General features: G+C 39.8%; 1 protein-coding gene across 4 annotated transcripts; it reads left to right on the forward strand.

Annotated features, from left to right (window-relative positions):
* The first annotated feature begins 1,176 nt into the window (after window positions 1-1,176).
* On the forward strand, window positions 1,177-20,792 carry mgmt (O-6-methylguanine-DNA methyltransferase). Of its 4 annotated transcripts, none has more exons than XM_067518126.1 (5): window positions 1,177-1,368; window positions 3,706-3,854; window positions 12,501-12,661; window positions 16,989-17,128; window positions 20,021-20,792. In XM_067518126.1, the coding sequence occupies exons 2-5, from the start codon at window positions 3,718-3,720 to the stop codon at window positions 20,147-20,149; spliced, it is 567 nt and encodes a 188-aa protein (XP_067374227.1). In that variant the 5' UTR covers window positions 1,177-1,368; window positions 3,706-3,717; the 3' UTR covers window positions 20,150-20,792. The 4 variants fall into 4 exon arrangements, with proteins under 4 accessions (XP_067374227.1, XP_067374236.1, XP_067374255.1 ...); XM_067518135.1 differs by having other exon boundaries at window positions 3,709-3,854; XM_067518154.1 differs by having other exon boundaries at window positions 1,248-1,265.
* The last annotated feature ends 265 nt before the right edge of the window (window positions 20,793-21,057 follow it).

The following is a 21,057-nucleotide window of genomic DNA, read 5'->3' on the forward strand; positions in this document are numbered from 1 at the left end:
CTCACATCATTTTTGATGAATATTAAGAAAACAGTGATTTTCTGATTATCCCTCATCAAGCCTATATCAAACTAGGTTATGTTCATTTTTATTAATTGTGCATGTTGCTCTCTAATTAGCTAATGAGAGACAAAAAGCAGGTTTAGAGCAGAAAAATGCAAATGACTCTTAGAAAATAGCACAAAAAATTAAATGGCAAGGCTGAGAATCATCCTTCATTGAAATGTCAGAGATAAATGGCTCAAATGTCACATCAATTAAAACGGGGGACAGTTAGTAGTTCATTAAAGAGAGAGCCATATTGCACCGTCGGGTACCGTTGCCAACCCTTACTATCTGGGGCAGACTGGCAGCGGGTCCAGATGGCACGGAAATCCTCACAGATTTCAAAATGGTCTCTGCAGGGGTGGCGTTTTCTCCCCCACTCCCACCCTCACCGCTGAGATGGGGTGTGGGCCACAGGCCCATGCCGGCCTACACATTCCAAGCGGTAGCATGCAGAGAACTGAAGGCACTACAAAAATAAAAATAAAGCTGCAGGACAATGTGCACTTTTAAACAATACATAACTGATGCCACACACTTGGTCATAATGACTGAAATATGTACTCCAGCTGAATCTATGACTTATCCAGTCAACATAAAGCAGCTCCCTCTGCTTTAAACTGCAGCAACCTCTAATAAAAGGATTGTGTACTGCCTTGTGCTGCTCGTAATATCATGCTGACTTTATTAGTTGGTAATACATAGGATGTTATTGGCTGTTGATTCACATAGGTGTTTTTTTATCCACAAACACTATACCCGGGACCCTAAAGGCCTCATCGAGAAGTTGGCACTGGAGATAAAGAATTAGATAAATGTCTCAGCTATAACTAGAGAGATAACATTGTTTGAAATTAATGTTGAAAATATGCAATATCATATTTTTCACGCTGTAAAACATCAGGAAAATCAAATATCTAAATCACTACCATTACTAGTCTTCGGTGTGCTTGGGACCCCTGAAGGACCCCAAATCCCACTTTGAGACCTATTAGACAAGCCTTCTGTGTCTGTCCCTGGCAGAGGGAGGAGCGGAGACTTACAGAGACATGCCGACCAATGGCAGAGCGAGGGCAGACTTTTTCCTCCTGTGATAGGTCAGCTAGACCACACTGTCTAGAGAAACAGGAAGAGACTTTCCTTCACGTTTCTTTTGCAGGGGAAAGACAGACGGGCAACAAAAATCATATCGATTGAAAAAAAAAAAAAAAAACTTCTGCGTAAGCTACAGGGATAATTTTCGCTGTTAAACTTACCATACAAAGTCGGAAGTGCGATTTATCTGTTTATTTTAAAAAATACCAAGGGCTGTCTGTTGAAAAAGTAAGTGTAGGCCTTCTTAGACGAATCTGCGCGAATGTTTTCGACATTTTAAGTGCACACTAACTATTAACGGTGTGTTTTTGCCACTTTTAACACATTTGCATAACGCAACAATTGCCACACTCGTCGTCTATTTTTCGGCACAAATTTACTTTACCTAAAATAGCACAATAAGGACACATGTTGCATTTTCACACCTGCGCAGCTTTATACTCAATTAATCACGCCGGTTTGACCAGGAACTAGTCTAATGAGAAACGAGTCAGATGATTGACGAGCATGAGGAAGCTGCCAGTGATTTTTAACAACACAAGCTGCTTATTGTTTGTTGTTCCTCACCGTGAAGAGCTGGGTAAACATTCAGGCATTCCAGTAGTTACTTAGACTAGTCTACTGCACCGAAAACGGCACAAAACAAACATGAGAGCATTATTTTTAATCAGTTTAGGCTATTAGCCAAAGCCATTATTGCCAAAGTCCATTGTTCTATCTATGAGTCTATTACCAGCTTGCTAAATGGCAGGCGCCGTGTGCAGCGCTTATCCAAAGTGCACTGTACCATTGTTTGGCTCAGAAATTTCTCGCCTTTATTGTCAGTTCAGGCAAACCCCTGATGAATACAGTGAGAGCTGCAAAAGTAGAAACAAGAAAGTTGAAGCAGACGCATTTGTGATCGCATACCATGACAGATGTGTGTGTGTGTGTGAGAGAGAGAGAGAGAGAGAGAGAGAGAGATGAGATGAGATGGGGGGGGGGGCGCAACTGAAAGTTTAAATGAAAAACCGTAAATGCATGACTTGTTTTTTTTTTATCACATTACTTTTGTTTAATCTAAAAATAAATACATCAGCTCTTAATTTAAAAGTGCAGGACACATTGAGTAGTGGAGCATTTTATTTATTTTCAGAGTATTTTTTTGGTTGCTTTACAGCTGCATGTAATGATTTTAAATATCGCATAGTACAGTACAAGACCATATGTTTTGTATGTTGTTTGTATATTAATATATATATATATATATATATATATATATATATATATATATATATGTGTATGCATATGAATAGAATTATATACATTTGTATTAGAAGAAAAGGGAAATTTATTATTATTGTTTGATTGGGTAACTAGTTTACATGATTCCATCTAATAGAGATTACTAGTACATTTTGAGAATAAAGGTTTATCTTTAAATCACCATAAGACCTACTGATGGAAAAAAAAAAACCTTGTCATCATAATTTTAAAATATCAGTCTTGCAGAGAGAGTTCTTAGAAAAACTGCCACATCTGTTGCTATACTGGAAGTTCAAAGATTTGTCTGTTGATTAATCAATGGACAAAATATTTTAATTTTTTTAAAATAATTAATTATTCATTATTAGGTCCACTTTTGTAGGCAAAACCTTTGGTTTTGGACTGTTTGGACAGTCGTACATACCAGGGTATTTGACAACATCAACTTTGAAACTTTAACAGACATTTCAACAATTTTTCTGAAATTTAAAAGTTAGATGAGTGAGAAAAGAATGTTCAAATTAAGTAATAATTAAAATAATGGTTAGCGGTGGTTCCGCTGTACAATAAATATACAAACATATGAGTTAAAATGTATGAATGTTGATTACTTTGAAAAGTAAAAAGGTAAATATGTTGTATTTGTACACTTTAGACACTTTACAGATCAGGGTTGCGGAAAGGAAAGGTTTCCTTAGTTGAAACTCCTACAATCAATGTGACCTTTATTTATTATAACCCCCATCTCTCAAAAACTCACATATAACATAGTCAATCATCTCTCCTTCCCTCAAAGTAAAAATAAAAAAGGAACTGCTGTCTGGTTATTGCCAGTATCCATCTCAGTCGTCAGAAAAGCTGCACGTTTTTGCTGTTGTTAAGGGCTGGAAACCAGAATCCCATCGGAGTTGCACCCTAAGGAACAAATTTAATGCTAGAAAAACATCCCGGCCATCAACCAAAAATGACGGATTGAAAATAATGTCGAGCTATCTTGGGAATCCCCCACCAGACAAGGGAACAGACTGCATTGTTTTTCTCATTTATGTGATATATAGAACAGAAAGAGGGGAAAAAATGGGCGATTTATTGGTTAGATAGGCGTATTCTTTTCCATGCACAAAAGAAATATTGGATAGTAATGTAGGGATCAAGTCACATCATGACATTGTTTGGAGGCTAGGTGTTCAAATATGTAAGTCATCATCCATTGGTGGCCCGCTAGGTTTTCAATAGATCATTCAATGCAAATATGTGTGGGAAAGTGAAAGTTGCCACATGAATATGTCAATGAACAGAGTGTAATTTGTGCTTCCTTAGCAGGGCAGTGAGATGAAAAAGCAGAGGGAGAGCCAGTGCACTCAGAAGACCATCTCATTGCTGAGCCCCCTGGGGACGATCCAAGTCAGTGGATGTGAGAATGGTGTGCACACCATCCAGATCCTAATGGATGTCGCACCTGCTGAAAGGTACTGTACAACAGCCGGGCTGGTGACGTGATAAACAAAGGTGTGAAATTTACAGGCAGACAGAATCCACTCCTGTGATGGAGTGCCACCATTCCTCATTGGAAGCAGGGCATTTTTGTAGATCCCACAAGAAATATCCTGGAGAAAGTTGGGCAAATATGAGCAGGCACTAGAAATATGAGGGGCACTAGAATACAGTTGGGCTTGAAATTAGATTTCTGATGGCATGTGGTTGTGATTCTTCCCGCAGTATATTTGAAATTTCAGAAAAATAACTTGTTTATTACCCACTAGGGAGTTGATTAGAGCTGATGTCTGTAGGGTCAGCAAAGGCCATGGGGAGCGTGGACTGTTCGCTCCTGTTTATTTATGTTTCCACCTAGTTGTATGCCGTGGTTTGGAGTGTCAAACAGCACTCAGTAATGTAATATGTGATTGCATTTCATGCCCTACCCATCCCTCAAAATTGTTAGAATGTTGACAGTCTTACTGAAGCGATTGAAACTGATTAAACTCAGCATTAATAAGCACTTATTCCTTATTTTTACAGGTCCACATCCTACATCTCAGATTAGTTTTGATTAGATTGAAATTAAATATCCATGTATCACAGATTTGCATTTGATAAACTTGAATGGTTTGGGAAATTAAACCATTTTCAAATGCACCCAGATAGCAAGTTATCCCTTTGAAAACGTATGTTCAAATTCTAATTTATGGAAACCCATTAATGACCTTGTATATTATACCTCAACATGTGTTTCCTTCTCCACTGTCTGCTATTTCCTAAAATTCATCAAGCAGTAAAACATTCCACTTGTTGTTAATGAGTTGAAGTGAGAAAATTAATAATATGGAATTTTGATCATGGAAGATGTCCTGTAACCATCCGCAAGCACCTTTCTCCATCTCCTAGTGAACAGGGTTTAATTTGTGTGTTCAGGTTCAGTAGGAATATGCAAATTAATTTAATGATTCGCATCACTAGATCATTTCTCAGTTTAATATCATTTGCTATGTCGGTCATCAGTGAAGTTTCTATCACGTCGCTATCTGTATGTTGTCAAAGGTGTGAAGAAGAAGTTATTAAACCAAATGTTTAGACTTTATCACAACCAGTTGAAACAATGTTGTTATCATAGGACGACTGAACTAGAGCCATCTCAGATATATGGAGTAATGCAATGTAAACAGGCATTAAGGGAGGCGAGATAAAGTGACAAAATATAGGCTTATCTTTGCAAGCGGCTTTACATGTAGATCTCACAAAAGCCTGCCTGTAGCAGTAATAGTTCAGATCAGCCATTTCCATTGATTTATTTATGACATACTAAACAAGGTTCTTTCCAGCTTTGGATGTGGTGTGGCACCAGCTTAGGAAGTCAGTGTGATAAATGATCTCTAAGAGCACATTTTGGATAAGGGAAATAGATAACATCTATGCATAACATAAAGGGAGACCTACAGTAGATATTAGTGAGCAGGTTGAAGATTTGAAGGCTTATGAAACCATGTTTGTTTTTCAGAATTCACTGTTGCCTGCTGTTGGAACAGCCGGAGCAGCAACAAAAGCATTTGTGGCATTGATAGATAGTTATTGATAAATGCCATTATGGCAACATAAACGCCCTTGAAGTATTGCTTACACACCATGACCGTCAGCTCTTTCTAATAGAAATGTCTCAAGCCCCTTTTGCTTCCTAACTGATCTTAGGAACATTTCCTGAAATCAACCTCCTCTGCCAGTCTAACGACAGCCCTGAAGGCACCATCAGATGAACAAATTCATTACATCTCAACAACCCCTGTTGGGGCCCTACGCACCAGCCTCCCTGTTAACCAGCTTTTCCCCCTTTTAGTTTTTTAGCATGGCCTCAGCGTTCACAGAAAAATGACATGCATTTTGTTTACAGGAGATTACTATTATCTGAAATATGATACTTCTTGCCTCTTTCACACAGAGCACAGACACATAATACAGAGGAAGTCATAGAGCACTTTTTTATTAGGGTGAAAAATGAAAAAAGGGCTGGACTCCTGCCCCGAGACATTTTGTGAGCATATTATTTTACAGTGCTTTGATCAATTTGTCTGTCAAGCTGGCTGAGATGTGGGGGAGCAGGAAAAAAGCAATTTAGCTTGTGAGGTCCTCAATAGAAATGTACTACAGGAGCCTGTGTATGACATGTTGCATTAGAACCTGAGTAGCCTTTATTGCCTGATAATGTCGCAAGGCAATGCTGATATCAATCACCCTTTAACAGCCAGTGTGATGTGTTTTTATGAAACGAAAAAAAAATAATGCATGAAGCATTTCTTGGAAAATAATTGATTTAATTCTGAGCTGAGGGATTTCTACTTTTAACAGTATGAAAATATTGTCTTGGAAGAAAAACAGGCACAAAATGTGCTAGAAGCTAAAAATTGTTACGAACAAGCTCTTTGCATATGCTCCTATAGAAAATTGTAATTAATTTTACAAGGATAAACATTCTGTCTCATTAGCATATAGATATAAACAATATATTTGTGCATCTGAATTCCCAGCACACTTGGGTCACGTGATGTGTTTAAAATCCTAAGTGGCTAAAACCAAAAATTATCATTATATTTCCCTGGCCATAAATCCGCCTTTATTCTCTGACACAAAGCCTTATAAATCTGTGTCTGATTTTTCACATTGCACATTGTTTTTAGTTAATGATTTTCATCTGTTTGTTGTTGCTGTGATAGCGAGGAAATGTACCATATGCTCCGGCAAAAGACAAATGATTAGCAAATGAAATTCTGGACAGCTGTCTGACTGAAAGCGTTTGGTTGATAGCATTCTGCTACCATAATTAGCTTAAGCTTTGGGTTAATTAACTTTCTACCTGGATATGCATAATAATAGCATTCTGCAGAAAGCCAAGGAGCTTCCAGTATATCAGCAGCAAAGGCTGGCTTTTTATTTTGTATTTCAGCAGCATATTTCAATTTCAAGAGGCGATTTAGCTCGGGAGCATCGTCAAATATTGTAGATTTTACTCCCCAAGCCAGATAATTCTGAAACAATAGAGGTGTATTATGTGGCAGAAATGCCATTTCTGAATGTAATTAAAGCGGATGAAAGCAATCACCAAATTTTTAAACGCTTTTGTCTAGCATGAGGCCTACTTGTAAAAAATACCCATCAAGAGGAGAAAGGAGGCAAGAGAACCCCCTAGTCCTTATATAAGAGGCCTTTGAGACTGAAGTGAAGTACAACAGTAATTAGTCTTTTGTATGAATTTGCCGGCCATGGTCATGATTAGTTAAGCATATGAGAGGACTGCAGGACTGCATTGCTCTTAAGGAGGAGGGTGTTAAAGTCTATTTATCACCAGTTATCCTCACAGCTTTCCATTATCACTGACAACACTGGATGAAGCCTGAGAACAGCCTAATTGTTCTGAGGTGGAGTGTTGTTGTGTCAAACCCGTCACCCCACTCACATTGGCATTCATAAGCAGCCAGACATTTTCCATCTATCTAGCCCTAATACCCAAGCTGTCGCAACAGCTTTTACACACTAGCAACACTAGTGTGAAATATCTGAGGTGATGCTTTTATCGTTTCTCTCGCACTCATGTAGTGTTGTGAATCAATGTCCTGGTTCACGCTGAATAGTATGGTAGACGTGTTTCCTATTTGCGATCTGCTTACGTGATGTGGTCAAACAGTAGAAGCAATTTCAACAACTTGTTTGTTTTCTTCCACCGTAATTTATCCCTCTTATCTTATGTGTTTCTCACTCTTTCTCTCTTTGGGTTCTGTTATATTTAGTCCAACAAATAATTTTCCTGTGAATTTAGATTATTTTTTGCTTGCTCTAAAGACAGAACAGTGTGCTAAATAAACTGCTTACATTTCTAGCTAAAATGCTTTGTCATACAAACAGTGATCTGCTGAGATATTGAATGAAATCATCAGTAAAGCAGAAGGGAGACTTTTTGGCGTGGTCCCTTTAGAAATGATATGAATTATTCATTGTGTAATGATATTCAGATGATTTTTGTTCTATTTTTTACTACGGCCTTAGAATATTGTTTTGCATGTTGTGAAGTGTAGTACTCAGCTGCGTATTCATTAAGGTGCTGCTCCCACTGGCCCTTGGACCCATCTGTGCTCTATGTTTATGTCTTTGTCTCTCGAGACCGTCCCAATCAGGCTGCATGTGCCATTTCCTGTGTAAACCAACACCTGTGTAACACACTACCTGTAAACTGCCCCACGCAGACGAGACACTGTCGTTCAGTCAGATGAAAATCTGCAAATGTTGTGGTTTCTAAAGCAGAACCTCCAGGGTAAGGACGGGAGCCGAGCGAGAGTTTCCTCTCACAGTAGAGATGCTAAAAGCAGCTCCTGCAGTTGTTTGTGTCCCCCCCCCCCCTGTTGTCGACCGGGAAGTTTTCCGGCGTGAGTGTTGTGCTAGTTTGTTTTAGAACTTGATTGGATTCTATATCTGCAACATGCAGAAGTGTACGGTGTGTGACATACTAAGGCAATATGCAGAGAGATGATTCCACTCTGACATCTTGGAGAGGAGTACGAGTCAATTATGCCCAAGTGTTGTTCTTGCTTATCTTCCTGCGGCACCAAACAAGGATTTAGTCAAGGATTTAGGGGTGAGGGGGCGGTGGTGGGGATCATGGTAAGCGGTTCACAACAAAACACTCAAAACTCCTGGGAGCGGGCACTGATTTAAAAATAAATTACAGAAGACGAAGCGCTAACACTCAAGGGCCCTCAGCAGTGCTGGCGTACACAGGTGAAGATTAGCCTCCTCGCTAATCAGAGGAACAAGGCAGTAATTTGCTCTGAACACAGACAGTAATTAGGACTTGGTGACACTGGATTCCCATAATGCCTTTGTGCTTGACGTGGTCAAATTTTGACAGAGGCTATCCATGCAGGGTCACTGTCCCCCCCAGTCTCTCGGCCCTCTTCAGTTGAGGCTCTAAAAGGTCCCTGCAGTTACAGGGGATCCCTAATGTACTTTATGCCTCCCTCACTGGCTCCTTACCATTCGGGTAATTGGAATCTCTTACTGTGGCACTTGAGAATAGAGGCTAAAAACGCTATTTGAAACTGCTCAGTAGTCTGTTGTAGATAAACATTGCTGCGTCGGGGTGTGGATACACTACATAATGGAGTAAGAGTTAAGGCTCTGGTAATACATGCCTTCACTGACTCCTGTGGCTAGCCAGTTGGGAGAAGACCTAATTGTTGTGTGCATTGTTGCCTACTCTGCAGTATTTTACCACCACCTTTATGTATTGGATTGAGTGTTGCAGCCTCTTTGGTGGACATTTGCTAATAAGAGTTGTTAAATATCTAGAGAGCAGTTTACCCGGCCCAGTTGTTTTTATTTTGAAACAGCGGAGCACAAAACGTGCGCCTCACAACAGAAGAGAAAGCTTTCCTTACAGCTTACCACTCTAAATGCGCTCAACTTCAGTGCTGCAGTAGCTAGATAGGCATCTGAATGATCTTCAAATGGTTGAACGAGCTGCATTGAACAAGTGGCTTACAATTGTATCACAGCCTTTGGCTCAGAGACCATCAGGATCTTGACATTCATAGAGACATGCTGTATTTTTTTCCCTTTTTAGACAGTCATTTTAGGCTTTTTTCATGCTCTCTTGAGTCTTTGACGTCTGTGAGTTAAGTATCTGCAGCTATAAGGCTGAGGAAAATATTGGACTGCTCTTGGCCTTTTCTATTTCATCCTCTGACCCACCATGTTACCCATGATCGGTGAAGGAGAACTCTGGCAGGCTGTGTCAAAAGTGACAGCCAATCGAGTCAGGATGAGCGCCATCACGCTTCACAGGATGGAGGCTTGGGTTCGGAGTTTTTCCCCTTTTTGTGCAATATACCATTACACCCTTCGCCAGATTCCTTTCAATTAGATCCTGTGGTTAACCTGTTTCATTCTTGTGTCTGCGGCTGATAGAAAAAGTCTTACTGAAGTCTTGAGCAGCTAGAGAACCAGAATATGCCAAAGGAAGTTGATGACTTTAATGTCAACTATTCTCTTTTTTTTAACTTTGTCTCCTTTGATTGTTTGTTCCACGTTGAACGAAATAACCTCCAACATTATATAAATGCTCAATTCATTCTTTGTATTAGAGTCGGCAAATAGGTAGAACTCCAAATGACTCCCACTCTACACAGCAATGATTTATGGTAATTGGAAATTGATTGTGACAGGAGCACAATATTAGAAATTTTCTGAAATCAAAATCTTCTATCAAGGGAAATATTCTTTTTAGTGCAGCAGGTCCAGGCGAGTTGGAAATTAGTTTATTTCTTTACCTGTGATGAAATAGTAAATGCCTGAAGTACATGGAAAAATGTGATTTTAACTAGTAAAAAGATAATAAATGACAATTGTTTATCGATTTGATATATTCAAACTTAAACACATGAAATATTGTTTATATCTACCACCAGTTAAACTTATATATTTATATTTTTGACATGGCATTGCATTTACTTTAAGACAATGTAAAGATTGGTCTGCCTTTGCGAATATCTGTGTAATTGCTAACATTTTTTACATATCTCTAATCTTTCATTTGCAAAGTACAATTTCTAATGTGGCAGCCTGGGCTCTATAAAGATCATATGATGCTTCTTGAGTTGGAATTCACTGAAGCAGCTGGAAATGTTGTCAGCACAGGAGCTACATCTCCACTGCCCACATGCTCTTTAGAAACAATCCCCCATCGCACCTAGAGGTGACAGACTTCAGCTCGACTGATGTTGTTCCACCTTTATTTATTTATTTCGGTGTTGTTTACTGGCCATAACATGTACTGCATTGCATTAACTTTTACTACTGTCAATGTTGTATCACTCAAAACACCTTAAAAGTGGATGCATCCATAACGAAAGGCTACGGGGCGAGGAAAATTAGCCATGGTGACAAGTCTGAAGTGTGAGTTGGAGGTCAAAGGTGCCAAGCCTTAAGCAAAGGTGCTCTAGCCTTTGTCCGGTAGATTGTAAGGGCCTGCGGGTCCAACAGGAACATTTCCACACACAATATCCCCGAGCTGTCAGTGTGCAGCGGCTGGAACATCCTCTCAGAGAAAAAGGTGGGGGGGTGCTTTGGGTGTGGAGGGGATGGTGGGGTGTAGAGAGGGAACAGTGGCCTGAAGATCCTTGCTGAGAGAAAGAGAGGTGGGGGGATGGTGGGTGTGTGGTGGGGAGCCAAAAGAGCTGGAGTGGGAGGATAGAGAAATAGAGAGAGGGGAAATGAGGAGGGAGAGCTGGGGGAAGAAGAGGAGGGGAGGGATGGAAAGGAGAGACAATGACAAGTAGGGGCTGGCTGGGCACTCACCCATGCCGACAGAGATTGCCATGAGCCATGGCCATTGTTTGAGCGGGTCTCAGCACAGGACTCGGCGGTGGGTTTCCGACTTCTCACCGCTCAACTATAAACTGCTGTGTGGCTTATTTAGAAATGAGAGTATTTACACCTTTTACTGTATTTACACCCACTGTTAAACGGCACCCAGGAGATTTTCATCACACAGGCACAAACTAGCAGGCAGAGCAGTTCTCTGAAAACTGGACTGCTCAGTCATAACACTCCAGTAAACCTCAGCTTCACATGTCCAATATAAAATGTTGCTCAAACTGTGACCTGCAGAAGTGTAAAAACACTTTAGGGCCGTCTTGTTACGGCAGGCAGGAGGGAGACGCTCTGTGTGTTTAACAAAGTAAATGTCTATTATTAATACTATACAGGATAAGCCAATTTTGAAAAAGGGGCACTTAAATGGTGAAATTATTTATTTATAAGTCCTGTACACCAGTTAATGGAATTGGTGAGCTGCTTTAGATCCTCCACACAGCTTGAGGTCCACTTTGCAGTAATGCACATGCTAAGAAAGGACCTTCCCAGTAGGGTCTTTAAGTGTCAAATATGGGTCAGTCTGCTTGCATTGACCTGGGGGGTGGTCAGCAGCGGAGGGAAATTCAGCTGTTAAGTGATGCCAACTCAACCATCGGCAAATTCCTCCAAGCATCTACTCATGCTAAGATGCACGTCCAAGTGCAGTGCTTTGCTGGCCAGCACCGCTCTGGCCAAAAAATCCATTTATTCTTGTCATGAACTATAAACTAGACCCCTGCAAAGTTGAAACTGTTGTTAACGCTGCCCTCTTAACTTTATCCGTAACAGCTGCAAGATTTTTGAAAACTTTTTTTTTTTTTTTTCAGGAATTGTTCTGCTTCCTTAAAGTTTGAAATAAACTGTTAGCGCCGTTTCTTATGACCTGACAGTGTTTTCTCTTACAATCATGCTGCAGTTCATATAAATGTAAATCTACTGTAAACCATATCTGGATTACTGTCTTCGTATTTACTCAAGCTTCATTCTGTCTTTCACAGCTCTGATATTTGTCGCAGCAGAGTGTCTAACTTTACATTTTAAACACATCTTGATGAACAACTTTAGTTTCAATTTAGCAAATTATGTCATCCTGCATCTGCGTCACCCGTGGTATGTTATTACACTCTTGTGACATTTTAGCACTGTTCAACCAAGGATTGGGTGTTATGATTGCACCTCTGATCCCCACCTCACCTCCCCATCCTGTCTTATATCCCTCACAGGAGCAGCGAGGCCCCCCTGAGCTGTGTGGTCAACGATAGCCTGGCAGAAACGAGCCCCGAGTTGCAGCGCTGCGTTGAATGGCTCCAGGCGTACTTCAGTGAGCCACAGACCACTGGGAGTCTCCCGCTCCCTGCCTTTCACCACCCCGCCCTGCAAGGAGGTCTGTCATGGATAAATATTTGCAGAGCCATGACTGGGATCAGGCTTTCACTCTTAATTGTCAGTTACATCACTTACACTCACTGGCTCAGTGTGTTATAATGAAGTATTTTATGGCTGAGAGAGATGGAGAGAGAGAGAGAAGAAGAAGAGAGCAAGAGCAGAGAAAATGCAAGTGAGGGGGTGAGCGAAGGAGAGAGAACAGAACACAGAGCTGTAACTTGGTTCAGTAATCTGTGGCAGCTCTTACCACGCGTGTTAGTCTTGGCAAGCTTTTCCATGATTCTTGGCACATTCTTTGAAACTGATCGAATTCCACTCTTGACATTTTCAGACAGGAAGCTTTTTCTTTCTTTTTTTTTTTTTTTAATGAGAACATGTGAATGGTGTTAAAGTTTGAATGAGCTTATTGTTGGCTTGACCAGTCACCTAGGGCGAGTAAAAAGAAAGCACCCCAAAAAAATGGACGATTAGTGCCCCTTCGATGGTGGTTGTGACTACAGAGTGAATAATTGATGGCGCTGATGAAAAAAATGAAGAATTTATTATCCCTAGTGTTTTTTGTTTTGAGGAAACAAACAATACACACAGCCTGACAACTCATTTTTGAAATGGTAAACTTATCTTGCTTGTGCCATATTCTAAACAATTACAAACTATTTCTTTGTCAAACTGCGACACTCATTGCATTTTAACTCAGATTTACAGAAGTGCTCATTTAGACCCAGAAGCACACCTACACAGAAAAAAAAACCTCTTAATATATGCATTTAACAATTGTGCCTCTCTTCCCCTGCAATCAGGCCTTAGTTGCTCTCTAATTTCATGCAGATCTGCAGTGCTTGAGTGATGGCATTTTCAATGAGCAGGTACTCCATCGAGACCCTGTATACAGCTATGAGTCCCACGCTCCCGCAAAGGCAATGCAGAAATACATCAGGACCAATTACGATATCAACTTTCAGTGTGATTCCCTTCGCCACCAAGTGCTTGTGTACCAGCCCCAGGCTCTTTCAAATCGCATCTCATCTGAAGTCTTTGGGGTTTTAATTAAATTTCAGGATAGATGGAATTCTTCATTAGTACCTGATCTGAATAGGTGATTGTGCTGTGTTCCACCTCTCTCCCTCGCCTGTTGTTTTGGGGCTCAGTAAATACAGGGTTTAGGCTTAGATTGCTCTCTAAAGTCAGAACCATAGGCCAAACCAGTATAAAAATGTTAAATGTGAGCATCTAGAGTATTTGTCTTTTGAGGGAGGAAAATAGAAGGTTTTTTTCTTTTTCTTTCTTTTTTTTTTTTTTTGTTGATTCACAAATATTAAGGAATACTTACTGCTGTACAAATTCCTACTCGATCTAGTCATGCAGCGGCTGCCTGCCTGGGAAAAAATACAAGTTTAATCAGGTCATTACAATGTGTGACAACCAACTTTTGTTTGTTCAGTTATCTTGTGGGAGAACCTGAATGCGTCAGCGCTCTCGCAGCACTTGTCATGTAATATTGAGTTGTGACCTTCACTTGAAGTGTTGCCATGTTTATTTACACATTTCTGACAAAACAAGCCACTTTTCATATTAACTGTCACGACATACGTGCGCAACAGAGGTGACATGAAAGGAGACGCAAGGTGCAGTTTTCTATACTGTCTGATTGTCATGCTCAACATCACACAGGAGTTTGGTCGTCAGGGGTAGAGGAATTGTGCGTGCATGTGTCGTGCTCAGTGACATTCACATTCGCCCCCCTCAGAAAAACACAGACACTGTTGTGGGTTCTTAAAACGATGCATATTCTTATCTCATTAATTATACATCCATATGTAACAGACGAGAGGATCTTAGTTCGGTAAGCGGCGCAGGGAATGTGCAGGGAGGGGGCCAGGCAAAGGGGGGGAAGGGCACTCTTCAAAGCCCAAATGACTGTGTTCCTGCAGGAGCCTGAACCTCCCCCTGTGCACAGCGCAGGGTGAGATGAGACACTCACCAGGACTCGCCCCTGTGATGTGGAGAGGAATTAGGGAAATGAACGTTTTCAGAATATCGAATAATCAGAGAATCATCAGCACCCCATCAGCCTTCAAAAGTATGGATCCCTCCAGACTCAAGAGACACTTTGACTGAGAGTCAAAGTCTTCCCTCCCATTAAACACAAAGGATAATGAGGTAGCTGCATTTCTACTATTGTCTTTTTGCTCTCACAACTATGTATGAGGTGACTGTCAGCTGGAAGTCATCTCTCCAAATCTGTCATTAGCAGAGTGGATGGAATTCAGTTTATTGTTTTCTTATTTTCCTTTCAAATTGCTCTAATACAACAAATTATGAGCAAATAAATCACATGTCAATATCATCATAATCACTTTTTTTTTTTATTTACTCTGGGTCAATCTATCTCTACCTCTGCAGTGGACCTGCCACCTGGCCTTGTGGTAGGTAATGGCCTGTGACATAATTATGGGATATCTGTAAACATGTAAGTGGATCCTCTCAACTTTTATTTAAACAATTGACACCACTGCACCCCGATCTAAACGGGGTCCTGACCCCAGACACACCGTATTAGGCTCTTTATGAAGTATGGGGCTAGGGGACTGCTCTCGAAATCATTGCTGGTCACCTCGAGTGACCCGCATGAAGGCTCTGTCACTAACACTGATGAGGGCAAAGTTCTTTCACCTCTGTATCTGCAGATAAAAGCACAGACACTTGTTTTTGTCCAGAACCGTTGGAGATGCAAAACCTTCCAGGAGAAACAGCTGCTCAGGATTTGTAAAAGGTGTAAACAGCACAGCAGCTTGTTGCTTGGTCTGCTTGTAGGCCAAAGTGCTCAGCAGTGTGTGTTTGTGAGAGAGACACTTTGGTTGTTTGTCAATACCGATTTCATCAGCAGGGATTTGTCATAGCCACATTCTGGGAAAACTATCGGCTACCCACTAGTTACAAAGCGTTATCACTATGTACCATGTATATAATGTGGCCACCTCAAAGCCTCATCCGTGAGAATAGTGTATAAAAGGAATTTCAGGGTTGTATCTTATCTCCTCATAACATTAAGTCTGTCTGCATAAGAGCCCGTCATCTCGTTGACAGCGTGATTATTACCTGAAAAATTATTAAACAGTACCTACGGGCCTTGTTCAAGACAAAGAACTCACATGGGTGCGCATCAATCAAATGTATCCCCTTTAGGTTTTACACTTATTCCCCCCAGTTTAGGCAAATTGCCTTGTTCGCGTGGCTTTGTGTAGCGGAGAGTGACTATAAGGTAGCGAGGGAGCCTGGGGAGCAAAGGATGTTCACTCTGTAGAAGAGAGACAGGGGTGTGACATGTTTTCACACAATGCCAATTTGGAGGGATTTCTCATAGATCACTTGTCATGTGCTCTCTTAGACCATATAAATGAGAGAGAATGGGAGATCACTAATTGAATTTTCATGACTGAGTACATGTATATACTAGAAGAATTTCACCCCCTCTTGATAACGAGACTATTGTTCCCCATCTTGTTCTCTCTGCACAAAAAAAGTGTTGTTCACTTGCTACAAAAGCTCAGTGCATCAATGTCTGAAGGTTTTGGGATGCTTCAAATACCTCTTCTTTGGCAATCACAGCTAGACAAACATGCCTCTCACTCACTGCCTGGTAATCCAGAATAAAGATAATGCTACTGCTAAAGTGCTAATGAAATCAGAGCCGTTAATGTGGTCGGTTAAGCTGCAGATGATTTGAAGAATTCCGCCATTTAAGTGAAGATGATATAATGAATCTACTCTGAATAGAAAGCAATTAAAAGGACAAATTGGTCTGATTAACCTCAAAGTCATCCCACTGCCACAAATGCTGTGCAACATTCAAATTATTATTATTATATTGCAGTCTTTTTGGCCTCTCTTAATCCTTTTAAATGAAGGAGCGAACTTTTTTAATTTTAGCTGTGACCTTTCAAAGCATAACCTAGATTTTTATGCCATAGAAATAATTTTCTCATATCATCGTCTGTAGCATGTTAATACTAGTTCTAAGGTCAAACAGAGCGACTACTTTCTATTTAGTTCTTTAATGAGTGTTATAAAGAAGAAAAGAGGGGATCATAGAAGAAGAATTTGACCTGAAACGCATGTTTAGACAGTATGAAAAACTATTTAGTGGATCAAAATGTTGTTGTGATAATTGTGATTCAGAACATTAGTTTGTTATTAAAAGATTATAATTGACATTGTAGTAAGCTGTCATCAGCGTTCAGTCACCTGAGCTTGATTGATTATATAAGGGACTGTCTCCCCTTCTGTTTTCTCTCTTCCACTCTGTCCTCTGCTTTGTGGTGAAGACGCCTTCACCAGCCGCGTGTTGCAGGTACTTCTGAAGGGCGTGAAGTTTGGAGAGACGGTGTCGTACAAACGGCTCGCTGAGATGGCGGGAAACCCCAGAGCGGTGCGGGCGGTGGGAGGGGCCATGAGGAGGAACCCGGTGAGTGAGCATGACATTGATTGACAGGATTCTCTCTTACTTACTTTATTTATGCACGTAGAGAAAGCATTTTATAGCTTTATAGTTTATCTGATTTTAATGGTTGCTGCATCTGAATCTGTTGTGTGTGGACAAACACTCAAAGTTAATTAGCAGTTTTAGAACAGTAATAACTAAAGAATTTGTTAGTAGTACTGGAAACATAGTGACATAATTTACTGTTTTAAATACAGAGCTGCAAAAATTTCTGATTTGCGTGACAGATAATTAATCAAATTGCAAATAATTTAGATAATCTATTAATGATTTGAATCACTTTTTTATTCAGTCATTCAGCTACAACTTCCAAAATGTGATGAATTGCCGATTTCCTCTGTTTTACATTATTGTAAACTGATTATCATGTGGCTTTGGGCTTTTAGTTATAAAGGGCATACGTGTGAAATTATTACACTTAATTTGAAACAGTGGGAGCTTTCCCTGTTTTGTAATGCTTTATTCACTTAATTAATTGATTATTGGGAAATAAATTGCACATTAATCAGTTGTGGGTCTAGTTAAATATTTGAGTTGCAGTAGATTTAATGGTTTTAAGTCGGTGTTTATGTTATAGTTGCATGGTTGCAACGGTTTCAAGGAAATAAAATGGATGATTTACTAATAAAGTAAATAAACAGAAATAAATGAATATGCATGCAATATATACACTGTACAGTTTATATATGGGATCACTTAACATTTTGAAAATGTATAATATACAGTAAATAAATAATTTACTGTATAGAGGCACTACCTTCAAAGACAACTTGTCTACTCAACTGGAGTTTGCCAATAAGATGTTTTTTTAAAATCTTCCTTGATACAGGATATGTATCATAAACTGTAGGTGTGCGTGAATATGTGCGATGGTGAAATAAACGCCCCCTCACAGAACGGCTAAGAAGTGAAAGTCTACCTACAGGTTTTAAGCCCACACCTTTTGTTCCTGTTCTCTTAAGTCTTTACTGTAGATGTTCGGTGCAAATCTCTCATTCTTGTAGGAAACCTGGCCTGCATCATTTTGCCCATGAATCCACTGTGTACAAAATGGAGGGCTAGAGGGCAAGTGGTGTGTCTTCTTTTGATCAAACCCTTTGATCAAAGCCCATTTAGCTCTGCCCATGTAGTGCTGTGGGCACCACCGGTGTGCTCTGTGAGGCAGAGAACACTTCTTGTACAAAAATGCAGTGAGATCTTCTTCCTCATATGTGCTGTGAAATAGCTGTTGTATATCCAAATATTAAAGCTATAATACAGTGTTGCGGTTAAATTAGCAGTAAGTTATAATAAAAGGAAGCAATTTATTTCTCTAGATATAGGCAAATAAACCATAAAATAACATTTTATGAATGTTATTTTATTTTAAGCAGAATGACTATTTTTACTATATACTTTATATGTTACATTAGCCAATGGCATTGCTGCTGGTTGGCTGTAAAATACTTCTCAGTCTCATGTTTTACAGACATTTCTTTCCTTTCGTCAGGGAGGCTGGGAGCCTGAGCCCTTAGCTCCTGATACAGATCCAGAGTCAGATTGTCAGTGTCAATTACTTGTCAGCAGCGCTGCTCCACTCGGGCTTCAGCTGTGAAAAGCTCAGTGTGTTCAATCGATTCTCGCCTCTCTGTGGCACTTCTTCACCAGGATTTGAGTATTGATAAGCCTGGTGTAGTGCTCTTTTCCCCCCGAAGTGAAGAGGCAGATCCGAAGGCCTTGAGGGTACCCTGCTCTCCCTCCAAACCCGGGGAACAGTATTGATCCAAATACTCAAGCAGTATTTCTCTGTCTGCAAGGTTAATCTGGGGCTCGGAAAGTTTTATTGCTGTTGATATGGGAGCGGGTTTAATGATGGATTTGAACCGAAACACACAAATGTCCAACTTTTAAATAAAGTGCTGTGCAGCCATCAAATCTGGATAACTCGTTTAAATTGGAGGAATAAAGTCACAATGCTGCTGTTGTTTTTCTGTTTAGTGTAATATTAACAATATTTTTAAAGAAATAATTGCTGTGTTACACTCCAACCATTGCCACTGTTCTTGTTCAGACTTCACAATGATCGAAGTGTTTTAGGCTTGCTTGTTTAATCTTTCTCCAGCCATTTAGTTTACAAAGAACTCGGGACCCCCCTGGCAGTCGTCTGCAACAAGAGTAAACGCACCACCGACTTCTTCTTTTTAATGATCACAGGGTTATCAGATCTTAATGTTGACACCCTCTCGATTGAATATTCATCCTGCTGGTGTTTTTGCCCATTAATTTTTGATTGCTTCTTTGCTTTACACTATTAAAGAGTAAAAAACATTTACACCCAAAGACTGAGCCATCACCCTGAATGTGAATTTGTACAGGATCAAACCAGACACTTTCTGGTGCAGCACTTTGTTTTCATGCAATGCATGAACATAAAAAGCCCCCCCCCCAAGAAAAAGTGCAGATTCATATTTTCCGCACGTTGGTTACTTTTAACTCGCAGCGTTTATGTGGTAAATCAGAGATCCTTTTGTACATAATACATATCCACTATCAACACTTCCAACTAGTGTGCTGCAGTGACAATAAATGTCAACCACAGAATAAGAGAGCATTTCGTTTTTAAAGCTCCAATCCGTATGCGCTTTATTTAAATATTAGTTTTGTACTAAGCCATCGTAGTTTTGTGTTCACCGGCAATTTAAAACATGTATGCTAAAAATGAGTTTATAAAATGACTTTTTTTTTTAATAAAAAAGAAGCAAACATTTTTAAAAAATCCCTCTGTCTGCATGTAAAAAATGTCCTTGCATAATATTTTCAAAAGCTGCACATGTTTATTTCCTCAGAGTTAAATTCCTCTCTGTCTGTCTGTGCCAGGTTCCTCTCCTCATCCCCTGTCACCGAGTCATTTCAAGCAATGGACAGAGTGGGCCGTACATGAGCGGCAAGGGCGACCATCTCAAACAATGGCTGCTCACCCATGAGAGGCAGAGAGGGGAAGAGTAAAGCATGACAGAGGCCAACTGTCCTTCATTTAGTACACACACACACACACATATACAAGGCCATTTTTTTTAAGAACACAAAACAGGGCCATAAAGTTTAGCGTGTTTGGCAGACACTGTGGAACAACTGGAGCTACTTGTAAATATTCAGTTTATATTGTTTTTTTTTTTATCTAAGAATAGAGATGCTGCATAGTTAATGTGATACAGAGTTGTTGCAGAATTAGAATGTACAAAAATAACTTAAACAGAGAACAGTAGGAATTACAAACATATGCTCCCGTGGGTCTCCGTTGCGTTTGCCAGATAGTGCTGGAATGGTTTTTCTAAAGAATTATTATTCCCTTAAAAATATGTCTCTTGCATTGTTGTTGTTGTTGTTTTTTTTTCCTAAGCAGAATTAGTCTTTGTACCTCTCGTTGGTTTTTTAATTTCCTGCCAAGTGAATGCTTTGTTCAACATCCAGTGATAAAGGCTCTGAATTTTACTGCTACAAAGCTTTGTAGTGAAGCATTTGTTTTGTCTTCATTTAGATTGTTTGCTCTAGCCTTATAATCTACCTAGAGTGGAGATGTCTTATGCATTATATACAGTACTTTTGTTGCATTAGACATGTTTAAATAAATACATATTCAAATGACAAATCCTGCCTTTTCATCATTTTAATTGTATTTAATTTAAAATTTGATTCCATGTAGTGTTCACTCAGTTCAGCTCATAATTAATTATGCTGTATGTCTTCTTTCCTCGCTGCAGCTCAGCACGTCAGAGCTTCTTGTTTTATTTCTGAGTGGTATTTTCCATTAGAGGGCAGTACAGAACGGGAAACAGAAGTCAACATTTCAACCTTGAATTCATCCTGCACATTTAATTTGTAACTTAAATGTTTATGTTATTTTGTTTTCAGCA

This window comes from Channa argus, chromosome 1 (genome assembly GCF_033026475.1).
Source record: "Channa argus isolate prfri chromosome 1, Channa argus male v1.0, whole genome shotgun sequence".
Taxonomy (NCBI): Eukaryota; Metazoa; Chordata; class Actinopteri; order Anabantiformes; family Channidae; genus Channa; species Channa argus.